Below are 27,992 nucleotides of genomic sequence, written 5' to 3' on the forward strand. Positions count from 1 at the left end.
TAGACTTGCATATGTTTATTACAACTTCCATATTGTTTACATTCAGGAAGGAACAAGAAAAGTAATAAAATAAATGTCATTTGCATAATTATGTTTAAAAGTTAGAATTAATCCTCCAGTTCAAGTTCAATACTTTACAACAGCATTTATAATTCATAACCATCTCCAGTCGTTCATACATGATTAAATGCATTTTTTTTCACATCGAGCAACGGTTTGCATAATCTCATAACCTCCATGTGAAGAATCACTGTGAAATGTCGTAATAATAGTCTCGTAGTCTAGGCTCAACGACTTTAAATCCAGGCCTTTGGTCCACCCTGCAACACAGGAAAACAGAAAGTAGTAAACATTATTTCTATCTGGTGTAAGAGTGTGTTGTTGATCCAACTATTAACCGTGTGATGACTTAAAGCTGGGCATACACTGTATGATTTTAGTCCGTTTCTGGACCGAATTTTGAAACGACTCAGTTTGAGTCGCACCGAATCTCAGCTTCGTTGGGCGTCGTTTGCCGTGCAGTGTACAGGGGCGGACCGAGGACCGATTAACTCCTCCCGACCGGCCATCGGTGAGTAATCAGAGCGTAGCTATCAAGATAACAATGTAGGCTACAATAGATATAGCTAGTAAAACGTAGCAAGCTAACCTCCAATTCTCTCTGCAAAATGGACAAGCCATACTGTCCGCTGCCTTTTTTTAGACGTTTCAGCAGACAGGATGACACAGATGATCAAGACAGCACGTTTCTGCCTTGTTAGAATTGTGACCCGTACAGACCTCTGCTAGCAAACAAACTTTACCTGCCTCGGAGCTTTCAAACCAATCTTTATGTACAACTGTCACAGCCAGAGCGGCCCGCAGGAGCCGACCAGCCGTGTTTTTTTTTTTCTTCTATTTTAGACGTACATACATCGCATACGATCTACTCGTACAGCAGGGGTTACACGACAACATTTCTAAAATCGTATACAGTGTATGCCCAGCTTTAGAGACAACTTGTCCCTTACTTGTATGTCCAGCAGGTCTTCATGAGGTCATACATCTCTTGTGGACAGTTGTTTGGGCAATCCATACGGCTTCCACTTTCAATCATCTGCAGGACATCGTTTCCTTTCATTCCCTGTGAGCAGTGAAACATTCAGATTAAAGGTGCAAATATTGCTCAATACCTCTGAAAGGAATGCATTCGAAATGGTATCACTGGCATTTTTCCTATAAGTAGTGATTTTTTTGTATCACTATGGAGTTAGATCAGTCTCAATATTAATTTTACACAGAAGGATTCACAACTGTATTTTGTGACTTATATATTAATGACTCCACTCAGGTTGGTTTGAGATTATTTGTACCTTGTATGGTTTCTGGCCGTAGGAGAAGGCTTCCCACATGAGCACCCCGAAGCTCCACACATCACTTTTGGATGAGAATTTGAAGAAGTTTATACACTCGGGAGCATACCATTTCACTGGCCACTTCCCATGACCCTTAGCCTGGTGGAGGAGACACACAAACAAAACATCACGTTACATTGGTCCTTTTGCAGCCTCGGATTACAAATAAACTGCATCCATCATCACTATTTGTCAGTTACTGTACCTTGTAGTAGTTTTGCTCCTCAGCGACAGCTTTGGAGAGGCCAAAGTCGCTGATCTTGGCGTAATGCTGTGTCACCAGCAGCACGTTCCTGGCAGCGAGGTCCCTGTGGACGAAGTTATGCTCCTCCAGGTACTTCATCCCCACAGCCACCTGGTGGACCAGCTCTGTGATGTTCTTTATGGTTGTTTGCCTGTAGATGATCAATTGTTAGTTTGATTATAACATTAACTGCTATTGTAATTATTTTAAACCTCAAATGACATAGAAGACAGGCTGATCACTAAGAATCTTTTGATATTTCTGAACATAAGTTTCACAAAGATCAGTTTTTAAACTAGAAAGAACGTGGTTTATCAATACAATACTAATATCAAAGTTTAAATAATTTTTAATTATAGTTGAAATGTTTGCTTCATCTTAAACTGAACTAAAATTTTGATAAAATCCTTTGTCACACTAGGAACGATAATACGCTGCCATAGGCTGGTCTCTATGAAAATCTTATTTCAAACCAAACCAGAGAATGATCAGGATCTAGTTGCAGTACGTACTTGTTTTTCTGCAGGAACTTGTGCAGCGGTCCGAGCTCGGCCAGCTCCATGACCAACATGAGGCTCTCTGCCTCACAGATACCGATCATCCGGACAATATACGGATTGTCCAGCTGCTGCATGACGTTGGCTTCTCGCAGCATTTCCTCGTGCATTGATTGGTTGCTGTCATCATTCTTGAGGATTTTGACTGCAACTGGCTTCTCCGTCCTAATACATAGGGAGGGTTAGCGTTGTGATGACTATGCCACCTGGTCTGTGTTCACACTCGCCACAGATGCAATAAATTTCAAGTAGTACTTGCTGCGGTGTGCTGAAAGGTGGATGTGCTTTTGTATGTAGTGTGCCACCATGCTGCGTTCAGAACAAGTGGGAATTGTCATATGTATATAATCAAGCCCCCAAGATGAGCACCAGTCGTTGATGCCAATTTTCACAGTAGCCAAACGGCGGTACTACAACTTCCGTGTCCGTCACGTGATACCATTGGGCCCAAAAAGACTTTTTCCCATAGACTTACATTGGGAACGAGACGAGTACAGGTCCATCTTGGACTTTGGCTAGTTGATGTGTAGCATGGTATCTGACTATTTCATCAACTGGTCAAATAGCTTGGAGTGGTATTGATGGTTTGGTTATATATAGTAGCCTATATCATCTGCATCTGATGGAAGCTGGTTCAATTAATAGGGTGAATAAAAGGGGTGATAATCCTACAGTAGGTCCGATTCTTGTTTATATCCCAGCAAAGAGAAAAGGGCCCCTGGATCCATCTAATAAGGCTTTACATGGCATTTTGAAATGGTATTGAGTGGTGTCTTTGGACAGCTGGAACAAGGATATTTTATTTTAGGATCTTGGGCTATTGCCTCAGTTGTGTCTTAAATTGCATGTTATTTTTCCTTTTATGCTGTTTTAATTACTTTGCTTGTATTTTGCCAATTTTATCCCCAAGCTCAAAATACTACCGTGAGTCATACGACACAGTAATAGGGCCACATTGAGGAAAGAAATAAACAAATCAAAGATTTCGAGAATAAAGTCATTGGTTTACAAGAAAAAAAAGTCGTAATATTATGAGAATAAAGTCACGAGGTTAGGGGAAAAAAAGTCGGAATATTATGAGAATAAAGTCAGAAGTTTTAATATTATAACCACATTATCATCAGTATCAGGACCTTGAAAAGATTGTGCAAGAAATTGCGTTTAAGAAGAAAGAACCTGATGGGGAAACTGCCTCTTTTGTGGAGGAGGAAATAACTGTTTTTCTCGTAAAGTTATGACTTTATTCTCGATATATTATGACTTTTTTTTCTTGAAATGGTATGACTTTATTCTCATTAAATTAAGACTTTTTTCTTGTAATATTATGTCTATAATATATAATGTGATGTTGTGTGATTTAGCATACTTCCTCATCTTGTAGATGCCCTTCATGACTGTACCAAAGTTCCCAGAGCCCAGTTCTCCATCCTCCAAGAAGAGCTGACTGCGATCCACTGTGGAAGTCCTCAGTTCATCTGGGTCTGCGTATGGACTCTCGTATACCTCCGTGTCCATTGGCATGGCCTCTGATGGAGAAATGACCGTGTCACATTAGTGGGATAGTGATGGAGTGATTGACACATCAGTCTGTCTTGTACTGCACTCTTAAACCTGAGAGTCCAATGTATCTTGGGCTGTGTTGCAAGAGGAAGTTGTGGCAAGCCGTTTTAACACTTGATAGCTACACTGGATATGTATTGCTGATATCCGTAATTCAGTTCTTCCTAGTCAAAATGAACATTTCAGATATCCACAGTGATATTCTTCCTATTCACAATTTGTCATTTCAGATATCCACAACATCATTATTCCTAGGAAAAATGACGCCACCGTGGGATGGCCGGCAGTGGAGGACGCTGCCTTATACTGTGGGGTCCGCACATGTTTCGGGTAGGTACATCCCCTGTGGGCGAATGTGTGCTTGTGACTGGAGGAAAGTATTACCAATAGAGTCCAGTAGAGGGCTCCGTCTGTGCTTATAGAACTAGGGTTACAATATTGTAACCTTCGTTCACTGCAAAGCTTGATACTACAAGGAATACGATAGAAAATGTGTTGTATAATTAGCGTAGACTGACCATTTAAAGGAAGGTTGTCTGTATCTGTACCTTTCTACAGAAATCAAAGTAATAGCAGACAAGGCATATCTACCCTCCTATATTCATCTTATATATATTCACTTAGTCCCATATGCATATAGTTCTATGTACATAATCTCTCTGTGTATATATATAACTCCACCTGTATAATCATCTATTGTTTATAATACGCTTATACAAATTTGTTATACAATATCCGATCAGCCTGCATCTTATAGTTAAGCTATTATTCATCGAATATAACACATGTCGATCACTTGCACTTTAATTACAATCTGTATATATGTATATGCCTATGTATATACACCAATATATCCTCATTTGTATATATTGTCTTATCAGCACTTTACTAGTTTGCACTCTGGTTAGATGCAAAACTGCATTTCGTTGTACTTGCACTATGTGCAATGACAAGAAAGTTGAATCTTATCTAATTTAATCTAAATTCTCAATCGCGACAACAGCAGTATTCTCAACTTTCTATTGAATACAAGATATGCTTGCACCTCTACATCTTAAATAATTTACCTTTGCCGCCTGGATTATTGGGCACCCTGGTTTCGTAAGGATTGAGATTATCTGTGGCGTTGTGTCGAGATCCCCGGTTCTGTTATCAGTTTATCAGAGGAGACAACGTTTGAGAGAACCACACAGAGTGAAAACACATAAAACACATACAGTACATGATGCACTGCTGAAATGTCACCTAAACTGCAACAACGAGTGAATTTAGCAGCACTTTCTATGGAACCTGTATTATAGTGATATACTTGCTGAATGTTTAGGCTCAATAATCTTCCAAATATTATAATTTGAAGTTCAGAACTCATTCATCCGTGTCTTAAGTGGAGAAAAAGTACTGAAATGACAGCAATTTCTGAATCAAAGTATATGAAATTGGCAAAAGGTTAATACATTTGGGTTTCTGGAATATGTTTTCATTCAGCCACTAGTCAGTATCACTGTAATACATTGTGTCCATTAATTGGGGGCATTGTATGAATGTCCATACAATGGGATTAGAGGATGAGAATATAAATGCATGGGATTAACATCATAATATGCGTTCAAAGAAGGGATGTGGAACAAGCAAGAGGCTGCTGACTGTGGTTCAGGATGTAATTACAGTGAGTAACCACTGGATGGTGTTAGATTGTAAAGTAGGCCAACTGTTATGAGGTCGCACAAACTGAATTGTAGTCAGCTCCAGTTGTGAAACTATTTGGTAACACTTCATTTTACAAGTCTGCAAATTTCATGGTAATAGGTGATAATTAGCAAGTAACCTATTTGAAATTTATTTGGAATTACTGCCAAATTACCCCAATATTTACCTCAAAATTGATCGAAAATTACTTTATTATAAACATTATTTAATAATTATATTTTTCAATAGCTGGTAATTTATTTAATACATTTCTAGGAAAAGAATACTAAGTTAATTATTATGCTTTATTTCCATGTCTGCTGATAAATAGATAATAATTAGCAAATAATTACAAAACATTTGTGTATAGACAATAAGAAGTGTCTTCTATTAGTTTTCCACCTCGGATGAAGAGCAGCGCACAGCTGCTTCTCAAGTCTAAGGGCCCTATTTTAACCATTATATGCTATTTTAGCATATAATTATTAAATAATGTTTATAATAAAGTAATTTTTGATCAATTTTGAGTTAAATATTGGGGTAATTTGGCAGTGACTCCAAAGAAATGTGAAATAGGTTACTTGCTAATTATCACCTATGAATGTTGCGGACCTGTAAAATGAGGTTTTACCAAGCTATCTGCTCTGATCTGATCTGGGATCTGTCAGAGGGATGGAGAGGGGACGTGATAAAGAAAAGCACATAAAGCGCAAGTAAGACTGCGGTGTTAGTAAGTAGCAGCAATCCACACTGAAGCATAATCACACACGGGGGAAAGGTTAGGGGGTTGCACACTATATGTGACCAGACGGTTTATGAGGAGTGTTAGTGCACCTTTTTTATGCCGGGTATGGGAACAGTTCTGAGTTTGGAGAGAAGTCCACCTGCCGCATTGTGCTAAAAAAAACAAAAAATGACAAATAGGTTATCAGAGGGCGACCTGGTAATGTTACAGCCATGCATGATGCATTACAGGAGAAACAGATTCAGGAGAATGGTTAGCTCCAAACAAGGATGTGTCAACATTATGTGTCGTCTTACTGACTTATTCAACTGCAAACTACAAGAAGTAGACTGTTCATATAGTATACAACACTACCAAATTCATTTTACTGTACGGTATTCCTGTGAGGAGGAAGACAAAAATAAAAGGGTTGGTTCACCCAAATTATGAAAAAACGTATTTTCTGACCTCCTTCTAGTGGTGTCTATACATATAGACAGATTATTGGCCCAGGTTTTGGAAATATCTATCTTTAAAGGTCTCATATTGTAAAAAGTGAGATTTTCAGGTCGTTTACATTATAAAGCAGGTTTAAGTGCTATATAAATACTGTTAAACTATCAAAATGCTTAATATACAGAGAAACACACACAGCCTGTATTCAGAAATTGTGTGTTTGAAACAAGCCGTTGTGATGTCACAAACATACAATATTTAGACCATTACACGGTTTTAAATATAAACATTCTAAATGTGTCCCAGTTTATTTCCTGTTGCAGTGTATGTAAATAACTTCAGCTAACAGGAAGTAAACATGGACCCAAACTGTTGCCTAGCAACGCAATTCGGTTGCAATTCCATTGAAATGCACTAAAACGGAGCGTTTCAGACAGAGGGTAAATACAGGTATATTCAGGCAGACAGTTTGAAGAAATTAAAGTTTTTTTTTAACATTACAGCATGTAAACATGCTCCAGTAGAAACACAAAATACAAGTATGAACCTGAAAAAGAGCACAATATGGGACCTTTAAGATTTCTGAATTGAGCAAGCTTGGAACCCGGCAGAACCTTGGTCAACTTCCCCTTTCCTGATATATTTAGATATGCTACGTCTGTTCAAAGGTAACATTACTATGTAAGTCACATTTGTGTCACAATCTTCATGGACACATCACTTTGTATATAGTCACAGTTACATCAAGGAACTTTCATTTTGTGTTTGGCTTTGTGGACAAAAGCAGTAGTGTTTCCACGCACCAGAGTCCCTTTAGAAAACCTCTCATTTTACTGCAGCAGCAGGGTCTGACAGTCTACCCCGTTTTATCCTGGTTCTGGTTCTCCCGTGCCTCCCTTCCCTCCAGCTGGAGACTCGGCAATACGCGTTGGGGCACCAGCGTGCTGAACATTTCCTACCATATAGGGCATCCTCTATGGCACTACGCATTATGTTTTCTCAATTTTAAGGCCACCCTATAGAGCACTTCTAATAAATAAGAAAAAATACCAAGTGAGAAAGTACGGTTTTTTTTTTTGGTGAACCAACTCTTTCAATATTAGTCGTCCACATGCGAGAAGATGAACAGACATGTTTCAAGCTAGCTGGCGGGTGTACAGGTGGCGTCCTCATTTCCTTTGGTTAGACACACATGTGAGTGGATGACCTTACTTCCTGTTTTTTAGACCATGAGAATATGCAAATGAATTAATTACACAAAACTTACAAAGGCGGTTAATCCAGGGTGGTCCCGTGGGAGTAGTGGCCGTCCTATCAACCCTATGAACACAGCATAAAACAAATGTAGATCAGATTTGAATACATTCCTATACTTTTAGTTGTTAGATATTAATTAATATGCAGTATACTGTTTGAATGACAGTCTTGCTTTAGTTGTGAGCATTTGTTTTTACCGATATCTCCCTCAGGTCTTGGACAGGGTTCTGTTAGCACTCGCAGCAGGCCGTCTGGTTTGTATGAGTAGTGCTCCACCAGCTGTGGTAAGGAGAGAAATTAATAGTCATAGTTAAACATCAACGTTAAAGTGGCAGTAGGCAGTATACTTTTGGCATCATTGGGCAAAAATTCCATAATAACCTTTCAGCATATTGTAATTCAAGTGTTCTGAGAGATAACTAGACTTCTGCTCCTCCTCATGGCTCTGTTTTCAGGCTAAATCTAGCCCGTGACGGGAGACTTTGACCAATCACAGGTCATTTCATTGAGAGAGCGTTCCTATTGGCTGTGCTCCAGTCATGTGACCAGTACTTTGCGTTCCTTCACTAGATTTCACAATGGCGGCGGTGTCACAAACTTTCTCATTTTACAGCTAAACCGTGCACTATAAGATAATTCTGAAAACGTTTTAGGCGAGAAATAGGCATTAACGTAACATAATATTGATTCATATTTGATCAGCGCTGCCTAGTTTGACCGTTTGGTCGGAGTTCGCAAGTGATTGACAGCCGGCTCTCATAGACAGCAGCTGGACAGCAGACCTCAGATCAGCTCTGACTGCTTGTTTTCCTCCAGTCTGTGAAATCTTGCAGATGCCGTTAGGAGCACCGGAGGACACAGAGGCACATTTATAAAAATAACTTTTTTTAATCATATTTGCTCCAATCTCACCTACTTCAGCTTTAAAATAACCAGAAATATGAAAAAAACATTGTTTACCTGCCACAGGGTGTCAAACTTTTTGCCATCCGGGATCGAGAGCTTGCTATTCCTGTCCTTGTCAATGCGATAATGCATGACTTGTCCTTCGTGGAGTAAACACAGAGCGTAGGATCCATTCAAATCTCTCTGTCGGATCCTGCACTCACAAGAAGAAGAAAAAGAAGAAATTAATTCAAGTAGGTGTAAAATTCAATTCAATTCATTTTTTATATAGCGTCAAATCATAACAGGAGTTATCTCAAGATGCTTTTCGTATAGAGCAGGTCTGGACCGTACTCTATAATTTAGAGACCCTACAAGAGATCCCCCGTGAGCATGCACTCAGTGCGACAGTGGCAAGAAAAAACTTCCCTCTAACGGGTATAAACCTCGGGCAGAACCAGGCTCTGGGTGGGCGGCCTCGACCGGTTGGGTTGAGAGAGAGAGACGCAAAGCAACCACAATAATAGCACAACAGCTATAAGTAGTAATACAAATAGGACTGACAACAATAATCAATAGCGATGGATATAATAGAGTGATAGTAGAAATAGCAGTAATAATAGCAGTAATAATAATAGAAATATGACTACTACTAATAATAGTAGCAGTAATAATAAGAGAAATATGACTACTACTAATAATAATATTAGCAGTATTAATAATATAAATGTGACTACTACTACTACTAATAATAATAATAGCAGTAATAGTAACAGTAATAATAATAGAAATATGACTACTAGTAATAATAATTATAGCAGTAATAGTATCAGTAATAATAATAGAAATATGATTACTACTACAAATATTAAATAATGTTTATAATAAAGTAATTTCCGATACATTTTGAGGTAAATATTGGGGTAATTTGGCAGTAATTCCAAAGAAATTTAAAATATGTTACTTTCTTATTATCACCTAAATACCATGAAATTTCAACCTCAAGCTTTCCCATAAACACAGGACGTTGTGTCATTAGCACACATCAGAGCCTCTGGGTGGTAACCCAGTGCAGTTAAAGACACATCACCGCAAGTGAGTGCAAGGTTATTAAGAATCATTATATGTCAAGAGTGATGCTCAACACCAACCCAAGAATGTGTTCTTAATTGCCTGGTTAAATAAAGGTTAAATAAAAATAAATAAACTCAAAACAACAAGTTTTTAACCGAACCATTGCAACAGTTTCAGCCCAAGGTTTCAACACTATTACCACATCCATTGAGTTACAGCTACTGTGTGTAGTAACAGATGGTATTGAACACGGTTTTAAACTGCCCATCCAACAAATGCCTTAAAAATAAACAATATATTATAGAGAACATTCGTAACAACAATTGTATCAGTACAAAGATCAAGAATACAGGAAATACATTGAGGTACATTGAGAAAAGCTTGACATGAGTGAGTCTGTAGACATGTAACAAGATTATTTATATATCCACTACAATGCTTGTGGTTTATGGTTTAGACAATTGTGATGGATGCACTTTTAAGATATTTTAACCTTTGAAGTGACAGTTTTCAATAAGAACTCTTCCTCATATTGTTATGAATTACTCTTATTTGCTCACACCGTGTAACACGATTGGCCACAACCTGCAAATTTTAAACTTTAGATAAATATATTTAAATATTTACACAAAACTAAAATGCATCCTATTTTTTTTTTGTGAGAAATCACCTCTCTGTGTCACACAATGATAAACAACTCTCATATAGTCTATTATTTATCTGTATTTTTACTCATTGTTTGATATTAATATTTGTGCAAATGCAAAGTTTCAACAGTTTTACCAAGATGAAAATGATAAAGCAAACATACATGAATTTACAGAAAAATATGATTCAAAGTAATAATAATAATTAAATTAAATTAAATTAAATTAAATTAAATTAAATTAAATTAAATTAAATTGAAAATACATATTACATGAAATTAATCCAGATCAGCACATGTGGTTTATCACACACAGATGTCACATACTGTTAAAGGCGTTTGTGGTTTCAAGACATTTCACATGTAAAATATCACATTTATTTACATTTGAAAATATGAAATCATCAGTTGCATTTTAAATGTCATTTTTAGGTGGAAAAACACATGCCATAATTTGGTGTTTGAAAAAATAATAATCTTAATAATAATATATGCTATAATAATAATCTTAAATTACATGTTTTTATATTGTTGTACTAAATGTCTTAATATATAACCGTCTCTAGGCAACGACTATTAATCGAGTTATAGTTTTATAGAGTGGAGTTTAGTATTTCTCCACCAGTAGTGCAGAAAAGGATTTCAAACAGCAATTATACCTTCAACAATTAATTTGAATAGTTAAATAAATAAAAGAAATAAATATAAATATATATCTCTATTGTTTTAGTCTTGAAATATTTTAATCTTCATGATCCTGTAGAGCATCTTGTTTTGAAATAATAATCATGTTATCTATTTTACTTTTTGATATTTGCCACCAGGGAAAGTTTTAATAGTATTTAGTTGGTACCACACACAGTATCACATCAGCTGGTTGATAAATGGGTGAAATATGTTCAAACATTAGGATCTGAAGACATTACAGTAACAAAGACAAGAGCCTTGTTTCAGACACTAAACAGGAACTTAAATCGTTGGTCTCTGTGTCATTATTTATAACTATGCTCGTCTCTTCTGTGATCTAAATTATATTATAAAAACATAGAAAATGGGGGCGCTGTGGTAGCTCACCTGGTAGAGCAGGCCCCCCATATACCAAGGCTAAGTCCTTACCGCAGCGGCCCAGGGTTTCAACCCTACTGTGGCCCTTTGCTGCATGTCATCCCCTCTCTCTCCCCCTTTCAAAAAAAGATATCTGTCTCTGTCATTAAAGGAATAAAAGCCCCCAAAAAAGAATCTAAAATAAATAAATTATAAACATAGAAAATTAAAAAATATTATGGAAATTAAAATATCTAAAAATATAGCCTTACCAATTATAATAGTGTTTTTGTTAGCTGTTATTTGCCACTCTAGGAAGCCAGCACTGAAACTTTGCAGGTGACTTGATGTAAAGCTTTAATCGTAACATGAAACGTGTTTCGGTGGAAACAAAATGTTTCTATCTACGCTTCGTGAGGAAAAAGGACAGAACAGTCGCATGTCGCCCTGCTGTCATTCTTCCTCTTGTTTGGCTACTTCAGGAAGTCCTTTGCAAACTGTCAGAGCGGAAACCACAGTGTGTGTGTGTGTGTGTGTTTGTGTGTGTGTGGGTGTCTGTGTGCTGAGGTGTGTGTCCTCTGTGTTTCTTCAGCCGAGACCACTCGCTGCCTTTCAACTGAAGCTGCAGCAGCCAGATACTCTACACTCACTTTGTTTAAATAGCAAAGCAGAAGACACATTTTAAACATTTAATGTATTGAATTAAATAGAATACAAAGCAATATTACTGATGTACGTAGTTGTTGTGTGTGCATATACAGTATACTTAAAAAGAAATTCAGTAACAACAATATCAGTGCTACGTCTTCCATTGTTGTCCGTCTACCAACCTCTAGCTAAAATCACTCACCAACGCAGGAAGAACCTTGTATCTTAGCATCGGATTCGACTGTTATTAGGCCATTAAATAGGCGTTATCAGTCGCTATAAGCACCATAGATGTGGGTCATTTGGGGCCTACTGTGTTGTAAAAGTGAAAGTGAAACTTAAAAGCAACACGTTCTAACACGTTTTAAAACCGAATGAAACGTTACATTTTGAACACAAACAAAAAGGCTACCCCTATTGACCAACATCTATGAGGCTTATAGCGACCGATAACGCCTATTTAATAGCCTGGCAACAGTCTAATCGGCTGAATTTTGTGTGACCTGGGTCATAACGGTGGATGTGAATGTGATTATTCAATGTGGAGAGTGGAGGTGTTTATGGGTATATTCTCTGAGCATGTTATGGATATTGTGAGCTCTGGAGAAATTTGCAAGATTCTCAAAAATAGTGAAATAATTGGTCAAATTTGGATGGATTTGATACAATTAATTTCACACCATTTACTGTATACACAGCCAAAGACACTTGTAAAATACTTACAGGAATTTTCCACTTGTACGGGAGCCTTTTTGAAGCCGGGGCTCAGAGTCTTCTCGTGATATCGATCCGTGGAACCAGGGCATTTTTTCGTGTGCAGTGGTGGAAATGAGCTTCTCCAGCTGAGGCCTCTGGCTGATGATGGCCTGCTCCAGAGCTGCTCCCTGCACACACACACATGAGCTATGAGCAAGCGCTTCTAATAAGAACAATATTCAGGCCGAGCTTTTCTGACGTGTTCTCAACAACACTATTATAGTAACCACCTCTACTGTTGCCATCTTTACTTATGTTTGCAAAATTGGAAGTGTGCTCTGAACATAGGCCCTGTTCAGACCTGGTATTAACATGCGTCCTCAGTGATCGGATCACAAGTGGACAGTTCTAAGTACAGATGTGAACGCACTCAAGACCCATTGAGATCGGATCTTTCAGACCACATTCAGGGGTGGTCTAGGCCACATATGGCCATATTCTTTTAGCAGTGTGTACGCGAACGTGTCCTCGGCCACATTAAGGACCGCCTACTCAACTGACGTCCTGCTGGGATCCACAGGGTCTCTGAGCTCCTCATGTGAATAGACAGGCAGACGAGCACTTGTCTGTCTCGCAGCATGGAAACGGCCTCTGTGCTCTACTGTATTCTGCTGTCGCTACAGCTGTATTTTATAAAAATATATCTAATCTTTAGGCTACATATCTACAGACTATCAGATTAGGCACAGGAAGTGCATTATTTTTATCCTACTGTCGAAGATGTGTCTGTGTTTCTGTTCTGCTGCTTTGCAAGGAGCTGATACCCGCCTGCCTGCTTTCCTCCCCGGCGGATTTTGATGTTAATAAAATGTTAATAAAATGTACCCAAATTCACGAATATGTAGGATATTACTACAGACATTCCTGTAATATTACATCACAACATCTGCTGTATTAGCCGTGTGTTTACTACTTGTTTATTTGCATATAGAGCGGGGAAGTGAGATCAGATCACAAGTGGCCACTCATGTGGATCCTAATGCGAGGTGTGAACAGACGTACTTAAAGCTGTCCACTTGTGTTCGGATCACTCAGGACGCATGTTAATATCAGGTGTGAACAGGGCCTAAATGACCTTCCTTCTGGATAGAGCCGGAACTAACCTGCAGATTCCACGTCTGCTTCACGTACTCCCGGATCAGTTTTTCCTTCAGGTCCTCAAACGGCCCCACCTTCGGCTGCATGTTTCTGGGCCTGTTGCAGGGCTTCTTTAGCAGACACACGAGGCCGTCCATCTCCTGGGAGTGGTAGTCAATCACATCCACGGGGGTCCTGTGGCTCTTACCGCCAGCGATGGCGAACGTTTCATTGGGTTCTCTTTCGATGGTGTAGTGGTAGATGCGGTTGGAATGCAACACGGACAGCGCGAAGCCTCCGAGATAGTTTCTGCTTTGCCGTAGAAGGTATAAGCCGCTGGTCGTGGTCGCATGCCGCAGGTATTCCTCCGCCTCTTCCCTGGTGATGTTGCCATAGAAGAATGGCAATGTGTTCACCACGTCAGCCATGTTGGCTTCTGGATTGGGGCTCCCTTTTTAAGTCCTCAAACGAAGGATGCAATTAACCCTTAAAAGCAAAAGTAGAATAACAATCAAGATTAATTTACTCTGAAAAAAATACTGCTAAAGGTCCCATATCGTGCTCATTTTCAGGTTCATACTTGTATTTTGTGTTTCTACTAGAACATGTTTACATGCTGTAATGTTCAAAAACTGAATTGTGTTGCTAGGTAACAGCTTGGGTCCATGTTTACTTCCTGTCAGCTGATGTTATTCACATACACTGCAACAGGAAATAAACTGGGACACATTTAGAACATTTATGTTTAAAACCGTGTTAATGGTCTATATATTGTATATTTGTGACATCACAAATGGACAGAAATCCTAACGGCTTGTTTCAAACGCACAATTTCTGAATACGGGCTGTGTGTATTTCTCCGTATATTGAGCGCTTTGATAGTTTAACAGTATTTATATAGCACTTAAACCTGCTTATAATATAAAAGACATGAAAATCTCACTTTTTTTACAATATGGGACCTTTAAAATATGCAGCCTAAAGAATGAAAAATGGAGTCACAAAATATTGAGTTCAACAGGATGACTGATAAATCATGCAACCCTTCACTCCATGAATGTCAATACCAAATCTAAAGACAATGTGGCCAGTAGTTGGTCACACATGTTTGTGAGGGGAAACCAATCAGCGCCACAATATGCAACCAAGGGCTGAATCGCTAACAAAATGCCTGCAGCTTGCTACAAACATTAGATTTCATCACGTCAAAGGATTATTTTAGCACCCTGTCCATCCAACAATCTACAGACTGATCAGCATCGCACCACTGTTGTACTGCACTAGCAGGGCAACACTGAAAAGTAACACTTAAGGCCTTGAGCCATAAAAACGTGTCTACACTTTTTCACAGAGAGATGCTTGTTACCGTAACCAGAGTAACCACAATACAGTGACATGAAGACACCTGTGCAAACGCCTAAGCACTGCAGTCTTGCATGTCTGCAGTCTTACAGATGCCAGAGAGTTTTTCAAGCTTGACCACTGTGGCAAGTTAGTTTGTGATCAGTTTTAAGAAGCTGTTCTGTCCAATAACTGATTATTTCATTCAATATCTAAAACATACAACAGTCTGAATAAGGAGCATGTCGTATCCTCAACATGCGTTTTGAAGGGCCAGTTCAGGAAATCTATGGAAACGTGTTTCAAAGCACCCTTATTGTGTTTGTAGATATCTTAAATTTACTTTTTGACAAGTGATAAATCAACCATGTGAAAGGGGAACCGATGCTGCAGTGGTACGACATTTGTTTGCAATGTAAAATTGTGGTGTCTTCAAATGGGGTCGTCCATTTGAACGCCCACCTCTTGTGGTGTTCACGACCTCGTTAAGTGGAAACTTTCTGAAAGCTTCACAAGTTGTGACGTGTTTGTGGACGTTGTCAGAAATGGCGGCGGCCATGAAAGTTCATTTTTCAGTGCATAATAAGTTAATATATTATAATTTTAGTCTTATATTATTTTTCTTTGTAATTTTACAATAGGTCTGAGAAAAATGTTGATATTCCCAACGGACTCCTTTTTTTCCTCTGTCATCATGCTTTTGCATTTACTGCATTATGTTACCCACTTGCTAGCTTGCTAAATCGTTAGCCTCTGTGGCTTCTAGACGCCGACAGTAACGTTAATATTGCCGTTGCTTGGCAGCAATGTTCTTCACGACTTAACCACTTGAACGCCAAGCATATCGTGTACACGACTTCCCGTGTTGTAAAACGAGCTCATGAGTTTCATTTGAAGGCACCGTTACTTCTCAGGAGGTAGTTCCCATTGTTGATCCATTAATATAATATAATATTCAAAAAAAATGTTGATTAATGCAGCTTTAAGTCTGTTGGATGAACTCAGCTGGTGCCAGGGACCCGTTATTATTGCTAGCTTGTTGTCACAAGAACATATAACTTTTTATTTTATTATCATACAGCTGCTCTTTTGCAGGAACACCCTTCTCTACACTCTACAATTATTGCAATTAGTACAATTATTAGTACAATTATAGTATTTTTAAATAAATGTAAATTGTATATTGTAAAAGACCAAATATGTTACAAATATGTTACAATTTTTGTATTTTTTTATTCTATTTTTGTTATTGATGTTTTATAATGTTTCAGAGCGTTTTCAGAATTGTATACATCGATGTTGAAAGATACTGTAATTGCACTAATAATTTATTTTTTTTTCCCAAAAGGCCTATTTGAGGCTAAGTTTTCTTTGTGGCCATTTACATGAAAATGATGGAAATGGCTTCACCGCTACAATACTGTGTTTATATTATGTAATTCTTTATTCACATTTTATCAACCTTGTTAACATGTAGTTGGGCGGGAAATCTGGGGAAGTCGTGAGATGATTAATGTGGTTGGAAAGAAGCAAAGACAAAGTTGTGCTACACACATCAATGAAATAATACCTTTTATCCCTTTTGGTCTCAAACTATTATTTAGTCTATTTAGTCTAAACTATTATTTGGTTTCAAACTATTATTTAAATGAAAACATCTGTTAAGTTTAGAGGGGAACTGCTCTGTGTGACAAATGTGACAAGGGGAAGGTAGAAGGTACTTTTTGTATTTTATGAGTTTCTCATGTGTTTAAATTAGGTTAGATTTGAATCTGCAAAGTAAATATAGTGTAGTCGAAACTAGGGATGCACCTATCCGACTTTTTCAGTCTTGATACCGATAGCGATACCTGAGCTTTGGGTATCGGCCGATACCGAGTATCGATCTGATACCAGTGTTTAATTAATAAGCTGTATGCCTCACTGTGTGGATGTGACTGGGATCATTCTTTTATGTGACTTAAACATTGCTTACCTATCTTTGTTAAACAAATATATACATAGAATTTAATGAATTGTTATTTAAATAAGAAATCGTACACCAATAACTTGGTAAAAAAAATCTATAAAAAAAATTAACAGGAATTACAATTAAAGTGTAAACCTTTTTAATGCAGCAACAAATTGGTCGAAACTCAAAAGGGAATACAAAAATTCCAGTATATAATGTGTATAAACATAGCACTGACTTTAATAGATCAGCCCCATTGTCACAGATCCGGTATCGGTGCATCCCCAGTAAAAAGTACCACATGCCCTCTGAAATGTAGTGAAGTCGACATATTAAGTAGCAGAAATGTAAGTAAATTATAGTTCCTAAAATTGGACTTAAGTACAGTACCCCATTACTTTCCACCTCCAACATATTACAAGTCCTTTCCTGAGTTTTAAAATATTAATTTCATTTGTAAGAATCAGTGGTGGTAAGTTAATAAAAGTGCAATATTATAGGGCAATTTTCTGTCTTGGAAACACATAAAAATGTTTTATTCATTTCAAGATTTCCTGAAACGAGGGCAACTGCACCGGTGAATGATCTCACTCCCTTTGGCAGATCTTGTTTCATCAAACAGCAAAGTGAGAGATGAATTGATGTGATAAAATCCAGTTAGAAAAGGAACTGTAATTCTTGGATTACACAAAAAAATGTTGAACACTTTGAAACTGTGGTAGTGAAGTCTGACAAGTCTTATCTTAACCAGACAGAAAAGGAAAATATTGCTCTTACTGTATACAGTGTGTTGAAGTAGTTCCAGTGTTAATCCTCCTTTAGTTTGGTTCTTTCAGTCCGTCAGCATATCAGCTGCCAGCCGTCTGAGCAACATGTGAACAGATCATCTTAAATTCAGCCCAGCTCCTGACAAACAAACAATACTGCCGTCAAAAAACCTACATCCAAACAGTCAGTCACTCACAGTTTGATCCTGACTCTGTTCTCCAGCTGGACCAGTTACCAGTCAGTCTGCGTACTGGTACATAGTGAGGTGGTGGAGCACTGACGCTTCCTCATTTCAACGACTTCCTTGACAATTTAATTCTTTTACTTCCTTTTTTTTTTTTGGTTTTTATCTGAACACTGACCACCACGTCTGCTGCGTGCAGGAAATGATGTGACAACTGCAGTGACAGAAGTGACAACGCAAATAACTTTGGATGTGTTTTATCATATATATTTTAAAAATGTATTTTAATTGAGAGAGAAACTTTTTGTTGACACTGGGAACTTTACTGTAGCTGGATAAAAAATATCTTGAGAAAAAAAACTGATGAAGACAACCGTGAGATGCAGCTGAAAGCTAAAAAAAAAATAGCAACATTTTACAGGTCTGCAAATTTCATGGTAATTAGGTGATAATTAGTAACCTATTGGAAATTTCTTTGGAATTACTGCCAAATTACCCCAATATTTACCTCAAAAATTACTTTATTATAAACATTATTTAATAATTATATTCTGCTATTTCCCAATAGCTGGTTATATATTTAATACATTTCCAGGAAAAAGAATACAAAGTTAATTTATATGTTTTATTTCCATGTCTGCTGATAAATAGATAATAATTAGCACAATTTGAAATTTCAAAGAATCATGACATTAGCTACCAGGTTACATTCGTGTAGACAATAAGTCACACAATGGGGAGATTTGTGCCTGATCAGAGGTGTCTTCTATTAGTCTTCCACCTCCGATGAAGAGCCGCTTCTAATAATGTTTATAATAAAGTAATTTTCGATAAATTTTGAGGTAAATATTGGGGTAATTTGGCAGTAATTCCAAAGAAATTTCAAATAGGTTACTTGCTAATTATTATTAAAATGAAGTGTTACCGGATTATTCAATAGAACATTATTATTAACTATAGTTAATTATAATTAATTGGTTTTCATCGTTTCATGTGAACAACACATTCTCATTCACACACACATTCATGCACCAATGGCGGCCAGTGAGGTGCTGGCCTGCCCATCGGGAGCAAACTTAGGGTTCAGTTGGTGCTAACAACACCAACAGTGAAAACAATGGCAACAATGCTAAACGAGCTATCAGTGTTAACCTGAGGGGGGACCCAGAGGGTGAGTGCTACGCTTCCGCAACGGCGCCGTGGGTCGGGACGGAGTTCTCGGCTGTGTAACCGCAGTCTGAATGGCGTCCTGAGCTAGCCAGTAGGGCCACACATTCACATGCACAAACATGCACTAAATGACACACATGCGAGTAGTGGTTATGGTTTGGGTTATAAGGTAAGTCTGCAGGAAATGAATGTAGGCTATGTAATGTCCTTGACGACTGTGTGTGTGGTTGTTTGTGTGTGTGTGTTAGAGTGTTATCAATCAATTAATCAATGAATCAAGTTTTATTTATATAGCACATTTCATACGACAGGAGTAGACTCAATGGGCTTCAGCACTGAGCAGTGTAGGGACAGTTAGTCAGTCATGTGTGAGCAAAACATGTTTACCGATCAGGAAGTGCTAGCTGGCTTTGGTGTGTTTCACACTCGCAACATACTGTCGGTAAAATACAGACATCACACCACCACCGCCCTTTTGCTGATTATAGATATGTCCTAAAAATGTACTTTCAATTCAATTAAATAGAGAAATGCAATTTTAAAAGGTGTTTTCTTTCTTTTTGTGTTATATTTGTTGAAATTCTCTTAACATCCCGACAGCAATCAATAAATCTAACACGGTAAAAAACTACGGTATCTGTGGCTCGTTCTCATTCCCAGGGCATCCAGTACCGATGCTTTGTCACGGCCGTTTGCGTGTGATACCGCCGCACAAGGCATCCTTTAGCGCCGGTATGAAACGCACCGGGCGTTCCATTAATGTAAACCGATCCGTGGCAACAGTAAATGCTCAGGGAAAGTGCGCTGGAAGTGTGATGACGTAGTTTAAAGGGACGGTATGTACATTTTTACACGTATAAATGTTTTTAAGCGTTTTTCATTGCCAATGTGTGAACAGGTTGTTACCTAACCTAAAGAAATTAGACCTTCCGCGACTTTCTTTGTGTTCTCTATCAGCATGTAGACGGCTGAATTTAATGCGAGAATACGGGACGATTTTTTCCGAGAAAATCCAACGGATGTGACGTCATGCGCGCTCTGCTTTACAGGGCTAGCACTATGCAACGATAGCTGACGTTCGGTTAGAAAAACAGCTCCCACCACAACTCACTCAGACTCCAACACAAACTCCACGGAAGCACAAAAAAAAAAAAGGTGTCACTGTTAACAAGCAATTTCTGATTCTTACATATTGCCCCTTTAAAGAGCGGAAAGACACACACCGGGCGGGTAGGAGGGGAGGTGGATGGGTCCAACAACACAAGGCTTTCATCCAGGAGACTGCTGTCCGTGTTTCACTTTCACGTTACAATCAGCTGTTCGTTCATGTCCCGTGTTCACAACGTTTCATTTTCACTGTAAAAGCTTTAAGCCCAATCATGTAGGTCTAAACCTAACTCTAGTGGTTTTGCTGCCTAATCCTAAAGTGACTCCAAGGTTAACTATCATACTTGCCAACCCTCCAGATCTTCCCGGGAGACTTCCATTTTTCATCGCCCTCTCCCGGTTTCCTCCCGGGGTCACAATTCTCCCGTATTTCTACCGATTTATGACAAATTTTAATACTTTTTTTCCCTTTTCGTTATTTTAGCCTGTTTCTGGAACTGAACAGTGTGTATAATCCCACAATAGAGCTACACCAGCTGTCGTTTCCCGGCGGAAGAGAGCAGTCTATGCTCGTGACACAGCGCAGTTTGAGCTCATGTTTAAGCTGCGCTCGCCACAGCGTGCAGCGCCCAAAGTTGGGCTTTGGTTGACGCAGTGAAAAGCCGTCATGATGCAACGCAAGCCGTTGGAAATAACGGGTTTCAGTGCTCAGTGGTGCCGTTGTCACGTTGTGTCTGAAAGGAACCTCAGTGAGTGAGAGACGGAGAGAGAAATGAAGAGTACTTTTTTTTCCTGGGAGTTAAAGGTAAAATCACATTGAGTCACATTGAGTTTTCTTATGATTATAAAGTCATTAAAAATAACATTAATCTGCAGCAATGTGCAGCAATCACACATTTTCTTTTATTTTTCCAGATTTGTATCTGAAAGCAAAACACACGAATACGTGGAAAAACCTCCATGTTTTAGTCTCTTATTAATCTCTAAAAATGAATTTCATGCAAATTCTAAAATTAAATATTTTTTGAAAAAAGTATAATTTTCTCGATCCTGCTACAACGATCTACATCAAAGTTAAAAGGAAAACAGCAACGCTGTCTACAACACAGCGAGGCAGAGATTGTGCAACACGGTGACATTTGAAGCTAAAATAGGCTACAGACAGACTGTAGTTCATCTTCAAGGTGGTTCAGGTTTGTTTGGAGTTGATGCACTCAGGGATGGAAAATCTCACCATACGATGTCTACTTGACTCTTTGTGGTCTCCGTACTGCGACCTTCCTGCTCATGTCTCTTCCAACTAGAGGAAGTCGACTGTCTTCACTTCCTCAGCCGTTCTCACCTCAATTGAAATGTGGCCTTGAAGGGGATCTACACACTGTAGGTCTCAATGAAGGAAATCTGTAACACTTCATTTTATAGGTCTGCAAATTTCATGGTGATAATTAGCAAGTAACCTATTTGAAATTTCATTGGAATTACTGCCAAATTACCCCAATATTTATCTCAAAATGTATCAAAAATGACTTTATTATAAACATTATTTAATAATTATATTTCCCAATAGCTTGTAATTTATTTAATACATTTCCAGGGAAAGAATACAAAGTTAATTGATATGCTTTATTTCAATGTCTGAAGTGTTACCTAATATTAGTGGAGACGAGCGTCAGGGTGGATCTGCTGTGGCAGGAAGCTTTAGAGAGGATTTAGACCCCCCCCCCCCTTCATCACAAAGTACTGAAGTTCCCACAGACGACTGCAGACCACGGTGGCCTCTTTTTCTACTTTTACCGACACAGCTAAATGATACAGAGCCATGTAAAGTCTAAAAAATATATATGGACCCACCCAAAGCCAATTCAAAGAGAAATATTTTAATTTGATTAAACAAATGTAAGCATGCTTGACGGAGCTCCGTTAGAGCAGAACAGCTGTGCAAAGGGAATAAATAGGTTTTGAGTTCTTCAGATGTTCTAACTGTATGTCCGGGCGAGTTGCAGTTCTCTTTTTTGTTTCTGTCAAGTTCCTGTTTTCTATTATTAACAATTGTTGGTTTGCCGTAAAGAAATTCCCTTGTTTTTTCTGGGTAGACAATTTAAAGATGCTTTATTGGCAAGAAAGTTTAAAAAAAACAACGCTGCCATGGCATCAAAATACAAATACTAATATTACAAACAGAAAGCAGAGATGCCACCAACTGAAGTAATTACTTTAACCCTCTGAGACCAGCAGGATCGTGGGCGATCATCTTTACTGTCTTTCAGAGGCTCTAGTAGGTTCATACCATGTCGGGAAGGAGGCTAAATAACGCTACCAAAGTTGGGCTAAATATAAGCGAGGAAAAACTGGCATGACCATTTTCAAAGGGGTCCCTTGACCTCTGACCTCAAGGTATGTGAATGAAAACTTTTTCTATGGTTACCCACGAGGCTCCCCTTTACAGACATGCCCACTTTATGATAATCACATGTAGTATAAATGTGTTATTTTCACCTATTCTAAAATGGTGTATCTGAATAGTTCTGCATACTGGGGTCCCTAAACAGTCTTGAATTGCATAAATTGTGTATCACTGTAAAGCTGAGACTCTTGTGGATCCAATGAGCCCAACTGTATTCATGTGTGATGATGTTAATCCCCATAGGAGACATTTCATTGTAGTGATATCATTTTTTTGAGACTTGACCTCACTGTCTAAAATGACCTGTGGTGACCTCTGGGATAATCACAGCCTCATGAAACTTTACAGCCACAAACTAGAGACCTAGAACATTCAGAGGATGGATGGTTTTCCTAGGTAGATTGACAATAAGGGGGTTTCTGAGCAGTTTACACAACAGAAGTGCTCGCCAACCAATCGCCGAAAAATGCAATTCTTGCAGAAATCTCCAAATGTCCAAAGTTTTTAATACCAAATCACAGCATGGCTTTTTCTATGGTGTTCCTCAAGGTCTTGGTGTCTTAATGTGGTATTTTGGAGGGAATATTAGTCATTTTTTATCAATTCTCGAGTGGAAAAAAATGGTTAAATTTAGCACCAAATCTGTGTAATAAATATCAACCCAAAAATTGCTGCAACAACATATGAGACATAATAGAGCATGGGGATGACCATCATATACTTCGATCATAATGTTCTAAACCCTTAGAACAATTTGACACACAGTGCTGAGCTGTATCTCAAATTAATCTTCAGGTTCCCAGCTTTCAGATGATGTACACCACTTCTATGTGACATCTACTGCTGACCTGCTATCTCCCCCTAAAGACCCCCTGGACCCCCCTAAAAAAAGACAAAAACGGGTCTCTTGTGGGTCTCAGAGGGTTAAGTTGGTTAGCAATTCCCTTTTTCAGTCCTTTCACTTTCGAGAGCAGATCTTATCCTCACCCCATTTTATCATCCTATAATCTGATTTTAACTCTTTCATTCTCAAACTAAATGTCTGATGGATGTCATCTAGTTTGTTACCTCCAGTGTGCACAGTTCATTTCCTTGTAAACATAAAGAATGACAAAGCACAGAACATACAAGTTCTAAAGGTGACAAAAAAGACACTAAATGTCATAAGCCTGTTGGGGCTTATAAGACATTTCATGAAAAAACAGATGTAAGAGTATGAAAAAATCAAAATGGATAAATGACAAAAAAAGGATCAGTTTTACTGTTCATATTTTATTGCACTCACACTTCAACTTTACAGACAGTTCTGGACAATCACTACACTGATGTCTGTCATCAGGCATGTGCAAAAGGATCAATATATACAGTAAATCAGCAGCATTGCTGATTAATTACTGTACATTGCACTGAATGGTAAAATTCCGATTAAAGTCACTACTTCCTGTCTTGAAGTTGGTTTTCTACCTCGAAAATGTTGACACATTGAATTATGTGAAAAGGCAAAAGGGCAAAAAAGGAGGAAACACATGAGTAAAAGAAATAAAAGTGTGAAATGATAAAGAAAAATAAGTGAATAGATTCATTTGTGGCTGTTTTCAGTGTTATGCGGTAGAACAAACCATGACAAATGTTCTCTAATGAACACACTAAAGATTTAAGATGTCAAATACAGCTTGCTTGAGATAAGCCACTTTTGTACAGGTCACCAACAGGGTAACACAGGAGCATGTTACTGTACTGTACACTGGACAGTTTCATTTCTGCATATTTAACTGATTAAAGTGGCCCTAAACATTTTCTCTTCTCTGTTACATTTCTAACAATAGTAAAGCCGGTGATTTCCACCGATGTCATTGCCAGAAATGCATCTCTTAAACGGAAATACATTTCTCTAGAAAGCTTACTGATCTGCCACTGTGAGAAGGCTAGACCCGTGTCACAGTAACACACTAACGCTGCAATCAGACCTTTTTTTTTATTGACAATAACATCCAAGTTTCCATTCTTCATCCCTTTCACACAAATTATCCACCTGAATCATCTGAACCAGTTATAACATGTCAATGACCCACAAGTAGTCCCCAAAATAATCAGAGTGATCACAACTTCATCAAAAATATATTTTAAAAAAGAAAGAAAAAGTCATCGAAAACATTTCTGTGACACTAAATTATGTTTACACTGTCTGACTTTTCTATATTTTTTGCTTGTTTTCTTGTTCTTGAAATACTTTTGCATCATCAGACCTCTAAAAATTCTTCAAATTAGGAATCTGTGATGTGAATAATATCTTTATTAGCTATATGCAATTTCAGTTTGTGATACTGCTGTAGGTTATATTATAGTGCATTTTCTGGAAAATCAATTAAGAAACTGTTCATGTTGTGATCAGCCCAAACCAAATTCCATTCACCTCTATTGTATTGGGGTGGAGGTAGAGACATACTGTATATCTTGAAACCAAACACTTTCAACGAGGAGGCCGGTGTTTGTGTCCTGTGTGAAACTAAAAGTAACACTGACTTATTTTGTCACGTCAGTCGTTAGTCATGTGACTCGTCGGTATCGTCAGTCCTGTGATATGGGGTCAGATCAGTCTCAGTATTAATGAACGCACACAGAAAGATTCACAAATGTATTTTGTGATTTATATATAAATGACTCTCTCCACAAAAATAATATTCAATGGACACAAAAATAGTTATCGTTGTATATAAATGTAAAAAAAAAATCCACATAAAAAAATAAGGTTCACAAATATATTTCTGATGCGTCTTGTTTTAAATAATTACAATGAAAATTGCGAATACTTTTAAATACATATATTTGTGGATTTCTATTACATTTATTTAAAACAAGACATATTTCTTTGTGCGTCAGAAATATATTTGTGAACTTTATTTTTTTTTTTATGTGGATTTTTTTTTTACATTTATATACGATAACTATTTTTGTGTGCATTGAAAAATATTTTTGTGGAGAGTTATTATATATAAATCACAAAATACATTTGTGAATCCTTCCATGTGCATTCATGAATATTGAGACTGATCTGACCCCACACTGTGAGTCCTATGAGTCGCTAGTCAGTGAAGTTAATGTCGACCACGACTGTTTCCTAACCCTAACCTAAGTGGTTGTGTTGCCTAACTTCATGTGAAAACGGAAGTTTACTTTGAAAGGACACTATGCATGTAACGCCGTCCCCAGTCCGTTTAAAAGTAACGCAAGAGGGCTACCCCGGCCGTACGTCTGTCTCCGATGCCGAAGGGCACTGACCAACCGGCGGTATTTGACGAGTTGGGAGTGAGAACGTGTTGTGGATCACCAACAAGGCAAAGCAGGAAAGTGCCCCGGGGCTCCAGATCCTCAAGAGGCCTGAAGTTCTCCAGAGTCACTGTGAAGCAACTAGTTTGTGGTTATTGCAAATGTCTTTGGTAACACTACATGTAGGAACAGGAACACCATATCGACTGAACCTGAACTAAGAACCTTTTAGGTTGCTCCTGTGTCATAATACTAATAACTTTTATCATTTCAGTTGATAATTTGCCCACTGGGGCCCCTCATGGGTCAATCCGACCCTGGCTTCTGCTCCAGCTTTGGGGTAGGGTTAGGGTACTGTTCTCTGCACTAGGGATGTCACGAAAACCGATACTTCAGTACCAACTCGGTACCAAAATTCGAAAAATGTGACGGTACTCGTTTTCTGCGATACCACAGGTATCGAACGATGGCTGTAATGGTCATTTGGTACCGAAGCGGGGGTCCTGGAGATGCGATTCTTCCCGATCTAATGGTGGCAGTTTACGCTTACAAGTGTTCTCAAAAAAAATGATTGTCACCTGGCATTGACTACTGCACTATACTGTATAATGACTGTGCAATATCATTATTATTATTACTACTAAGGTGTAATTCATACTGTGCCATATTTTCAGGTGGAATTTCATTCATTCTCACTGTGCAATATCATTTCCCACTTGTGCAATTTTGTTAATAGTCTGTTTATTGTCAATACTGGATATACTGCTCCTATTTTTATACTTCCTTCTATTTAAATGGTTCATATTTTGTTACACTTTGTTTTGCTCTTTTTTTACTGTGTTAGCTGATGCATCTTGTTTTTTGCACTATCCCCTTTGCTGCTGTACACTGCACATTTCCCCACTGCGGGACTAATAAAGGAATATCTTATTTTATCTTATATTATCTTATTTTGTCTCTATTTAGTCATATTATATATTTGTCTATTTATTTAATACGTAATGTTTAGACTGTATTGTGAAAAGAAGCAGGATGAAATAAGATTTTGTAATAATGAGCTGGTTTTTCAGAAATATATTGGATTATTTTATTATTTTATTATATTACATATTTAGTTTTTTAACTAAATTGTTATTTTAACTGATATTAACCTGATATTTTCAGGTGGAATTTCATTTCATTCTCACTGTGCAATATCATTTTCCACTTGTGCTATTTTATTAATAGTCTATTTATTGTCAATACTGTATATACTGCTCCTATTTTTATACTTCCTTCTATTTAAATGGTTCATATTTTGTTACACTTTGTTTATCTCTTTTTTTACTGTGTTAGCTGATGCATCTTGTTTTTTGCACTCTCCCCTTTGCTGCTGTACACTGCACATGTCCCCACTGCGGGACTAATAAAGGAATATCTTATTTTATCTTATATTATATTATGTATAATTTCTCCCTTCAGTGATGATCATCAGGGAGGCGGATCTCTGGTTTTGTCTCATTAATTCCTCCGCATTACCTACGTCGTTTAATTCCTCTACTGCATCATCTCACCATGAGCATCGTCTCTTTAACACTCTCCATCTCTGCTGTTTCATGCATGCAAATAAATGATGCATAGCGATGAAACTGTGAGCATGCAGCTGTTAAATGGGTCATATATGCAGTCTACTCACCCTCTCTGCAGAGCTGTCCATTTGTTCCAGTTAGTCGCCTCTCTGTCACCCCATTGATAGGATGCTTTATTCTGTAAGGTCGACTAGAACTTCTCAGCATCCTCTCATCACTCTGTT

At 38.0% G+C, this 27,992-nt stretch overlaps 1 protein-coding gene across 2 annotated transcripts; it reads right to left on the reverse strand.

Annotated features, from left to right (window-relative positions):
• syk (spleen tyrosine kinase) lies at positions 1 to 27,989 on the reverse strand. 2 transcript variants are annotated; one of them, XM_037753323.1, is made up of 15 exons: positions 27,876 to 27,989; positions 18,078 to 18,206; positions 14,035 to 14,494; positions 12,899 to 13,059; positions 8,839 to 8,977; positions 8,076 to 8,157; positions 7,889 to 7,941; positions 6,276 to 6,338; positions 4,823 to 4,901; positions 3,562 to 3,721; positions 2,151 to 2,360; positions 1,600 to 1,789; positions 1,353 to 1,493; positions 1,011 to 1,123; positions 1 to 320 (listed from the first exon to the last, which is right to left on the reverse strand). In XM_037753323.1, exons 3-15 carry the CDS (start codon positions 14,434 to 14,436, stop codon positions 248 to 250), a joined length of 1,866 nt encoding a protein of 621 aa, XP_037609251.1. In that variant the 5' UTR covers positions 14,437 to 14,494; positions 18,078 to 18,206; positions 27,876 to 27,989; the 3' UTR covers positions 1 to 247. The 2 variants fall into 2 exon arrangements, with proteins under 2 accessions (XP_037609251.1, XP_037609250.1); XM_037753322.1 differs by lacking the exon at positions 27,876 to 27,989 and having other exon boundaries at positions 18,078 to 18,365.
• Positions 27,990 to 27,992: the final 3 nt, after the last annotated feature.

Source organism: Sebastes umbrosus, chromosome 19, assembly GCF_015220745.1.
Source record: "Sebastes umbrosus isolate fSebUmb1 chromosome 19, fSebUmb1.pri, whole genome shotgun sequence".
Classification (NCBI taxonomy): Eukaryota; Metazoa; Chordata; class Actinopteri; order Perciformes; family Sebastidae; genus Sebastes; species Sebastes umbrosus.

Coding starts and splice junctions, on each gene's coding strand:
- syk (XM_037753323.1), bottom strand. CDS start 14,436: ATGGCTGACGTGGTGAACACATTGCCATTCTTCTATGGCAACATCACC. Junction 7,942..8,075: donor AAGACCTGAGGGAGATATCG/GTAAAAACAAAT, acceptor CTGTGTTCATAG/GGTTGATAGGACGGCCACTA. Junction 1,790..2,150: donor AAGTTCCTGCAGAAAAACAA/GTACGTACTGCA, acceptor GATCATCTACAG/GCAAACAACCATAAAGAACA.